Raw genomic sequence first — 9,667 nt, 5'->3', positions numbered from 1 at the left:
CTGGTGGTTAAGAGCATAACCCCGCCTCAGGACCCCAGCTCTGCCAGGTGTGCCAGTGGGACCGTGAGCCAGTCACTTGACTCTCCTGAATGTCAGTGTCCTCGTCTCTGAGATGGGAGCTCACAGCACCTCCTGAAGGGGCTGCTGTGAGAGTAAAATAAGACGCAGGTAAGTCTCCCAGCTGAGCGCCTGCCATGAAGTCAGTGGGTGTTGAAGTCATGAATAAAAGAAGATTGAGGGTTTGAACAATATAATAGTCTTTGAGTGGGTTTTGGATAGCTTTTTTTTTTTTCTGCCTGTGGGTGCTGAAGAAGTCATGAATAAAAGAAGAAAGACTGAGTGTTATTGAATATAATAGTCTATAAGTGGGTTTGGATAGCTTTAGATGGATGTATCAGTTAGGGGGAAGGTAGCAGAATGAGGACTGTCAGCAGAGGGGTTTGACCACTGTCTTGTCACTCTGCATCCATTCCAACTTGTGCACACACATGCTGTTCTTTGCTCTGAGCTATAGCATTGGGCAGAAAGTCTGCTGAAACAGGTGTTGCCTGATTTGTTTTATAGGAGCAATAGGTATCCCTTAAGCAATTTGACATGCATAAGAGAAACACCTCCCCAGCCAGCTTTTTTAAGTATATTCAGATGGTTGTAAATAAACTTACCCAAGAACTGAAAAATGACAGCCCAAAGGATGGATGGAAATATCTCTTCTGAGGTCGTAGATTCTACCTAGCATGCATGCAAAAGGTTTGGGAAGCCATTGAGCTTTTGAGGTGAAGGCAAAACCTCTTCCTGTGAGCCAAAATGGGAGTGTCATGGCAGTTCTATTATTGAATATCTATGCATAGCCCTGAAGTTGGCCTACATGTGACTCATGGTGTTAATGATTATCCCAGCGGTTGTCTGAACTACTTGGTTCCACTGGGCTGCAAGCAGTACACCTGCAGAGGCATCTCCAGAAAGCAGCATGTTCCCCTTGCTCTTTGGGGCTGGGCTGGTGGTTCTGAATCTAGTGACCTCTGCTAGGAGCCAGAAGACAGAACCCGTAAGTGGCTCTGGGGAACAGCTGCCCTTCCGCGGAGCTGATCGACATGACTTTGCCATCATGATCCCTCCAGGAGGCACAGAATGCTTTTGGCAATTTGCCCACCAGACTGGATACTTCTATTTCAGTTACGAGGTATGTGGGCTCCTCTGGCCATACTTGGGGCTTTTTTTTTTTTTTTTCCTTTTGTGAAGTAGATCAGGTTTTAGACCAAAACAAGTTCTCTTTGTCTTTATTATGTTGTGATTCCCCATGTATTAATGGAAACTAGAGCTATCGGGAAACAGATGAATAATCACCAACAGGAACTAAAACATATGGTTTGGCTTCAAACAAATCGGGGGCTATAGAAGTGTGTTCAGAGCCATGGGACAAGCAGGGTGCCTCTCCCTGGAGAGGTAATCGTCACGTTTACTTGGATTTGGGGATGAGAGGGGAGAGAATACATTTGTAAAATACTATAATAAGAGAACATGAATATGGTACTTTGGAGACTGATCCAGAGATTTCAGAGAAAGCTGCTTCAGTTTATAGGTGTGGGGGAGCAACATCTGCTCTCCTGCCTTTAATGGTAACTCCAGCAAATTGGAGAATCACTAGCTCAACTTTTCTCTATTCAAGCAGACAATCCTATTTTTTTTTTAGGAAGGTCACCTGTTCATAGGTCAAGTACTTTTATCCATACTGGGGTCTTATACTACACTGCTCAAGGATGGTGAGCTCAGTGTTAAAGTTAGAGGCGTGTTCATTTCTTTTGTTCTTTATCTTAGAAACCTGTTAAACTTTCTAATTTTTGTTTACATAGAAATAGACTATGGTGATTTTATTCCACTAAACTGGAACTTAAAATTTATTTTAAATTAACTTATCAGAGCTTTTTCGTATCTCTGAATTTATATTAGAACAGTAGCTTCTAGTCAGCTCACTATAGCCTGGGCTCACCAAGATCCAGCTTGGGAACAAGTGTCAACGGAGTGCCTGCTGCTGTAGGCGTGGGCTGCCAGGCAGCAAATGCCCAAATCTGGGACACCACCAGGGAGCTCAACAACCAAATTCACTCAAGAACTCTACGGCCAGAATCACACATTTTAACCAGTCCACACCAGCGGTGGCGTCTGAGCAAGACATGACTTCTTAATCTGCAGTGGTGCTGTTAGCATTTTGAGCAGTTCTTTGTTCTGCTGTACTGCTACTGGCATTGCAGACGTTTAACTTTGCCGTGCCCCCCTCTCCCCAGCACCATCACTGTGACAACTAAGAATCCTCTACTCATTTCCAAATCCCGAGGGTTAGGCGGTACCAGCCCAGATTGGTATCCCGTGCTGATGACTGGGACGTCACTCTTACCACTCAGCTGGCGTCTTAGTGATGTAGCAGGGTCTTTGTTCCCTCTTTGATGTTGTCTTTGCAGGTTCAGCGGACGGTGGGAATGTCACACGACCGACATGTTGCTGCCACCGCACATACCCCACAGGGTTTCCTCATAGGCACCTCCCGGGATGTCCGGGGCCAGATTAACTTCTCTACCCAAGAGACAGGTCTGTTTTCATCACCGCAGCTATTATAATAATCATAGGTTTCTATGAAATTGGGAAAATAATGAGGAAGGACATAGATACGGTGAAACAGTGGGGAAAAAAAAAAAATCAGCCTTTAGCACCAAAAACCAGTGTTCTTGGAGACTCCTGATGTCTAAGGATGTCACGTGTTAGTCCCCTGGCAGTTTGGGGTCAGGTCTCCAGGTGACCATTGTGACCTAGGGCTCAGCAGATCCGTTTTATCTCATCATCTCCAACTGACCAGATTCTGGGAAAGTGACCAAAACAGAGACCCATTTATAATAGAGAATTCCAATTAATAAATTTATTACAACGAAGCATTTCTTTCCGGTCATCAGAATACTTAAGCGAGTTACTAAAAGCAGATTCAGAACAAAAGAAAATAAATGGCCATGTGAAATATCCACAACAAAGCACTTCAGCAGCTAGAAAATTCCCACAGCCAAATCAAGCCTGTCCCACTTTGGACGGCACCAGTCAGTCTTAGCTGCCCTCTTCACTAGCCAAGTATACTGAAAAAGACGGATTTTCTCAACAGGGGCATCCGACAATCCTGTGCCTTCCAATCATTTGGACTTTCAAAAACTGCCACACCTTTCTAATCCCACCACCACTGGATCTTCCACCTGCTCCTACCCCCTCACACACAACGGGAGGCAACCCCAGGTTGAGAGCCCGCTCGAGTCAGTAGATACCCCCAAACCATGAGTCGCTGTACAGAACACCTTGCAGGCAATTACTCCAGTAGTACAGCTTCTTTAGTTCACAATGAATGCATCAATTTTTACCCTAATTTCAAGTTCAAGATGGTATCCCCAGCACTAAAGGTATACAAGGAGCAGGCAAACGCCATGCTCTTAATTTCAACTCAATCTGTTGAGCAGCAAAGCAGTTTCTTAATATGAGATGTAGGAATTACAGGTTGGAAAAGAGGGAAAAAAACCTTTTCTATCCAATATGGAAAGAACTAAAGTTACTGAAATTTGGCAAAATATAATCATTTTAAGTTAATTTGTAATAAAATAAGTTTCACATAAGATCAGTGTCTTCCATGTAAAAAGTAGGATCTTTGTACTTCCTAAAAAGAAGCTGCTGTAGCAGCAATTCTAAAACTGGAGAGTAGGTATCTCCAGGGGAACCTTAACAAAGGGTGGGAGACCAAAGACTTGCTAATCACCTAGGAATTCCTACAGGTTCCTATCAGCTTTGTCTAAAAAATCAGCAAAATCACTTTGGTTCTGTGCAAGTGTACCTCAACTTTGGAGTCTTCTATGAGGGGCCTGAGATGGACCACAAACAGAATGCAAGAAAACAACTGAATGATACTCTGGATGCAATTGAGGTAATGGAGTGTGTTTTGTGGGAGAGAAACATCTGTAAAAACTGATTTTTAAATTTGGAGGGAAGATCAAAATTAGGGGAGTAATTCTGTTCGAGTGAGGGTTCATTTGGGTAGAAACCAAACAGGGAAGGGGATTTGAATCTTTTAATACATTTTTATGGCTTGGAGATCTTGATATTTCACACTTGTTTTATTCCAAGGGTTGGCAAACCATGGCTCACGGGCCAATGGGCCAAATGTGGCCCTCTGCCTTTTTTTTTTTTAATTGATATATATATCTTACACCATTTTAAAGTGGACACTTCAGTGGTTTTTAGTACATTCATAAAGTTGTGCAACCATCACCAGCATCTAATTCCAGAACAGCTTCATCACACCCCCCAAAACCCCTGTACCTATTAGTCACCATTCCCCTATGAACCCCTTCTAGGCCTGGCAATCACTATTTTATTCTCTGTCTCTATAGATTTGCCTATTCTGTACATTTCATATAAATGGATTCATACAATATATGGCCTTTTGTGTCTAGCTTCTTTCACTTTGCATGTTTTCAAAGTTCATCCACACTTGTTGTGTCTATCAGTACTTTATACTGTGCACTTTAAAATGGTGTATGGGCCTGGCATGGTGGCTCACGCCTGTAATCCCAGTACTTGGGGAGGCTGAAGCAGGAGGGTCACTTGAGGCCAGGAGTTCAAGATGAGCCTAGGCAACACAGCAAGACCCTCATCTCTATAAAAAATAAAATAAAATAAAATGGTGTGTGGTATTACAATTGTTTATCAGTTAAGAAATTCCTTTTATGTACTTTATTCCTTCTTATAGCTGAATGATATTCTGTCATATGGATACACATTTTATTTATCCATTTGTCGGTTGATGGACACTTAGCTTGTTTCCACCTCTTGGCTATCATAATGCTACTATGAACATTTGCATACAAGTTTTTGTGTTAACATATTTTCATTTCTGTATACCTTCAACTGCTGAGTCACATGGTAACTGTTTAACTTTGTGAGGACCTGTCACTGTTCTCCAGTGGCTACACCATTTTAAATTCCCACTAGCAATGTATAAGTATTCTAATTTCTCCACATCCTCACCAACACTTGTTACTGCCTTTTTTATTATAGCTAGCTTAGTGGTTGTGAAGTAGTATCTTGTGGTTTTGAGTGCATTTCCGTAGTAATGATGTTGAGGGATCTGTTCTTGTGCTTATTGGCCATCTGTATATCTTCTTTGGAGAAACGTCTGTTCAAATCCTTTGCCCGTTTTAAAATTGGGTTGTCGTCTTATTGTTGAATTGTAGGAGTATTTACATATTCTGGATACAAGTCCCTTGTCAGACATATAATTTTAAGGTGTTTTCTCCCATTCTGTGGGACGTCTTTTCACTTTGATAGTCTACGCGATGCACAAAAGCTTACCGCCTGTTTTTGTAAATGGAAGTTTTACTGGAACAGAGTCATGCTCATTTGACAATTACATATTGTCTGCAGCTGCTTTTGTGCTGCAGCGGCAGAGTTTAGTAGTAGACACGGTAGGGCCTGCAAAGCTTACAAGTCTGCAGACCCTTGTCTTCTACCACACACAGAGACGAGTAGAAGAAATCATGTGCTGAGTACATGTCTCAATCTAGAGATCTTTAGGAAGAGCTCTCTAGTTTGAGCACTGAAGTTTTTCATTATAAAAATACAAAGAAACAAAAAAACCTAAAGTCCATCCCAGCACCAATCAGAGGGTTTAAAAAAAAAAAAACACTAAAGTCCAGACCATTTTTCATATACAGCAAACCAGCATTCATCAACTGTAATAGTATTATATATCTTAAAATCTTATAAGCAAATTACTCAACTTCCAGATAACTTAGGTTAGTGCTGGTGAGCATCCAGGTGAGGCTGGATGACAGAAGCAGGTGGAAATCTCTTTATTTTCTCTCCCATAGCAGAGTACACGAAAGGTACAGAACAATATCTTTCACATGTGGCGATACTACAACTTTGCCCGGATGAGGAAAATGGCTGACTTTTTCCTTCTCCAATCAAACTATAACTATGTGAACTGGTGGTCAACAGCCCAGAGCCTTTTAATTATTCTTTCTGGGATCCTGCAGCTGTATTTCCTAAAGCGTCTCTTCAATGTTCCAACAACTATAGACACAAAGAAGCCCAGGTGCTAAGCTAGGATGACAACAGCTCCTTTCTTCTGGGCAGAAACTTAAGTCAAAGCTGACAGAAGCTTTGTAAAGTTGTGGGAAAAAAATCAATTTCTCTTGTTAATATTTTCGTCTATTACACGCATCTACAAAGAGAAAATGGCAATAAAATAACAATGTAAAAGTTCTGAGGTTGGCTATTTCTAAAGTATATATTAAATGCTACCATCAAAATACTGTTCATCATATAGCAGTCCCTTAACCTTCACTGAGTCTATTTAGGGGTTAAGAGAAAACCTTAGAAGGGAGAATTAAAAAAAGATGGGCCAAAATCAAGTTTGCTTGTACATATATCAGGAGTTGGTAGAGTGCCTTTTTGCAGTTGAAAATGTTTTATTTTTAGAGATGTCACCTTTGGAATTAAAAATAAGCAGTATTCATTAAAGCAATTGTTTTGTTTTATAATCCAGGTAGTCTTTAATATTTCTGTCTATAAAATGTTAATTTTAAAAAATATTTTAACAATTCTAAAATAATTTTGAGGAGCATAAGAAAGGACAAAGAAGCTAAGTTTTTATTTCAGGGTTTTTTTTTTTTTTTTTTTTGAGACAGAGTTTTACTCTGTCACTCTTGCTAGTGTAGTGGTGTCATCATAGCTCACTGCAACCTCAAACTACTGGGCTAAAGTGATCCTCCTGTCTCAGCCTCCAGAGTAGCTGGGACTACAGGTGTGCTCCACCATGCCTGGCTAATTTTTCTTTCTTTCTTTCTTTCTTTTTTTAAGTAGAGACAGGGTCTGGCTCTTGCTCAGGCTGGTCTCCAACTCCTGAGCTCAAGCGATCATCCCGCCTCGACCTCCCAGAGTGCTAGGATTACAGGCATGAGCCACTTTCACCCCAGTCATTATTTCAGGGTCTATGATTAGTGCTTTTAGTCCAGTCCAGTCAGGTAAGTAAAGGTTCATAAAAGAAATTATGTTTTATGAAATCAAAGTGAAGGAAAAAACATTTCAGCCTGGGATCATCCCATCCCAGAAAAAGAGAAAACAGTTTATAAAAAAACAAGATCATATAATCAAATTACATTCATAAGACCCAACACTTAGTAATAGAAATACATAATATATGCAATATAAAAATAACCCTTACCATTTATTCAACACCTATCATTTCCCAGGCACTGTGCTAGATGATGTAGAATGATTTCCAATTCTAAAAACCATTCTTAGGTAGATAGCGAAAGCTGTATTTATAGTTTTGTGTTTTTTAAAACAGAAGAAGAAAATGAAGCTTATTAAAGCTGAATGACTCATCCAAGGCCATACAGCTGGTAGGTGGCAGAACTGGGGTTTGACATAGCACTACTGTATAGAAAAATAGCTGAATGAATTGCTCTTATTATTTTAGACAAATTTTCATTTGTAAAATCCCAGACATGGCCTACTAGTCTGATATGGCAATATGTATCTTTCATGATATTAATAAATAACAGAGAAAATCCATTGTGTTCTTATCATGAGTTTGGAAAACAAAGTGTTATCACAGATAACAATTATAAGCTATTCTCCTCAGTTCTAAAGATTCAGAATCTGTTACTCAGAACAGGAAGCCCTCTGATTCAAATATAAAACTAGTATACTAGTCACAAACACAAAGATCTGAAACCCCATTTTGGAGCCATTTCTGTATAATAAGAATCCAGCCTGCATTTGTCAGTGATAGAACATTAAAGTAAGGAGTCCCTGAAGATGTCACAGTGTTGACAAAATTCAACGTGATGGTGGAATCGACACCAACACAGGAAACAATGCTCGGCCCCTCCACACAGCCCAGCTGTAAAGTCCTTGTCATGATTTCTTTTTAAGTCAATGTCTCTTCGTGCCGCACATACTCCCCAATGTCTGCTTGATGAAATACCACAATCGCCATGGGGTCTACTTTCCTGCAGTCTTGTGTAGATTTTGCTGCCACCCCAAAACCCTGGGATTCGAAAGAAGAGATACTCAAGTCATTCAATATACTCATGCCAAGGGTATAACAAAGATTAAAAAAATAACAAGGATTTTAAAAAATTACAGTTCTTGTCTTTAAGGAATTCAAAAGGTGCTGAGAATTTAGTCTCTCAAGCACACAGACTGAAAAGTTATCTTTCTTGAATCAAAAAGTCCTTGATTTTTGTAATAGCTAACATTTCTACTCACCAAAGGGATGTCTGCCATGGAGTACACCACCACTCCCTGGTACTGAGAAGTATTTTCGGTGATTCGACCCAGACCAGATTTCAATACATGGTTCCCATACAGGAAGGATTGCTCTGCTCCAGGCTTTATCCACACTTTATACTATAAGAGAGAGAATTAAAATCCAAGAAACACAAAAACGCTAATAGTTATATCCCTGCAGATAAGTTAGCTGCTGGATCTGTGATTCATTTCTTGGGAAGAATATTAAGGAAAAGAGAGAGAGATGCATGTTTCCTTCAAACTTTTTATCTCCTAAACAGATCTGCCAGGAAGTTCTTTCCTGAACTCTACAAACAACTTCTCCCATGGACAGTCTAAAAGCTCTTTTTCTGGACCCCAGTATCCTCATCACAGCCAGGTATTTGCATTTTCCTTGATCTGGTCTGCACAGGCTTATGCCCAAGCAGGCCCAAGACCTCTAAAAATCTCCATGTGTTGACACTATCCCAAGCATTGTCGGGGGCTCAGTGGAAGAAAAGCCAACCAATAACGTGCGTTCTGATGGGGCCCTCATCCTTGACTTCATCACCAGTGGCAAAATGGAAACCGCCCTACAAACCTTGGCATAGGGTGCAAGGTAATCCAGAGCTGTGATGTGCAACCGAAACTTGTGGGTCTTAGTGAATTTTCCGAAGCAGGTCCCCAGCGACACCAGCTTGTCCCCGGAGATATTGGCGGCCAGCTTCAGGATCTTCTCACTAAAGGGTTAAGGGGAAGGAAGGTTGCAAATGAGGGAGGCTGGTGGGACACAGGTCCCCACCCGGGTCCACGCTGCCTTTCCGGCCCCGCCTCACCTCACGTAGTACACCCGGTCGTTGTGCAGCCTGAAACAGTAGGTGCCATCGGGCCTGTCGACCAGCAGCTGAAGATTCTCCCCGATGCTGAGGGCAAAGGGAGGACCGGAGGCCGCACCTGAATGGACTAGTCCCGGCACCGCGACCCCACTCTACCCCTCCCCACCGCACATCCCCTTCATCCGCCCCGCGCGCTCCTACTATTTCGCGATCTTCTCAAACATTACACGGGTTTCCTCTTCAGTCAAAGGCCGCATTTTCCCGCTGCGTTGGAGCACCGGATCCTCGTGCCTCGGCAGCCGGAAACGGAAGTCGGCCGCCAGCTGCTCCCTGGCAACCCCAAATCCTGCCTTTCTAGCCCCATTCTCGTCGTTCCTCACGCCAGCGCCCCGCAGCCTGGAGGACCGCCGGAGAAAGAAAACCGGCCGGATGACAAACCATAGAGAGCGGAAATGAGCCCCAGCTTCTTCCGGTCCCAGGTTCTAAGCCAGCGCCCTCGCCGGTTCGGAGGGGAAGTGACGCTGCTGCTG

The 9,667-nt window shown here is 42.1% G+C and overlaps 2 protein-coding genes across 3 annotated transcripts; one reads left to right on the top strand and one right to left on the bottom strand.

Moving 5' to 3' along the window:
• The first annotated feature begins 432 nt into the window (after positions 1 to 432).
• Positions 433 to 6,320, top strand: TMED6 (transmembrane p24 trafficking protein 6). Its single transcript, XM_069456469.1, has 4 exons — positions 433 to 1,180; positions 2,457 to 2,583; positions 3,798 to 3,946; positions 5,892 to 6,320. Exons 1-4 carry the CDS (start codon positions 968 to 970, stop codon positions 6,123 to 6,125), a joined length of 723 nt encoding a protein of 240 aa, XP_069312570.1. The 5' UTR covers positions 433 to 967; the 3' UTR covers positions 6,126 to 6,320.
• A 942-nt stretch (positions 6,321 to 7,262) lies between these two features.
• On the bottom strand, positions 7,263 to 9,427 carry NIP7 (nucleolar pre-rRNA processing protein NIP7). Of its 2 annotated transcripts, XM_069456433.1 has the most exons (5): positions 9,339 to 9,427; positions 9,138 to 9,224; positions 8,903 to 9,041; positions 8,302 to 8,442; positions 7,263 to 8,080 (listed from the first exon to the last, which is right to left on the bottom strand). In XM_069456433.1, the coding sequence occupies exons 1-5, from the start codon at positions 9,392 to 9,394 to the stop codon at positions 7,961 to 7,963; spliced, it is 543 nt and encodes a 180-aa protein (XP_069312534.1). In that variant the 5' UTR covers positions 9,395 to 9,427; the 3' UTR covers positions 7,263 to 7,960. The 2 variants fall into 2 exon arrangements, with proteins under 2 accessions (XP_069312534.1, XP_069312535.1); XM_069456434.1 differs by lacking the exon at positions 8,302 to 8,442.
• Positions 9,428 to 9,667: the final 240 nt, after the last annotated feature.

The sequence above is a fragment of the Eulemur rufifrons genome, chromosome 23, assembly GCF_041146395.1.
Source record: "Eulemur rufifrons isolate Redbay chromosome 23, OSU_ERuf_1, whole genome shotgun sequence".
NCBI classification, from domain to species: domain Eukaryota; kingdom Metazoa; phylum Chordata; class Mammalia; order Primates; family Lemuridae; genus Eulemur; species Eulemur rufifrons.
The sequence above is the reverse complement of the archived record's forward strand: the minus strand, read 5'-3'. Positions and strand labels throughout refer to the sequence as shown.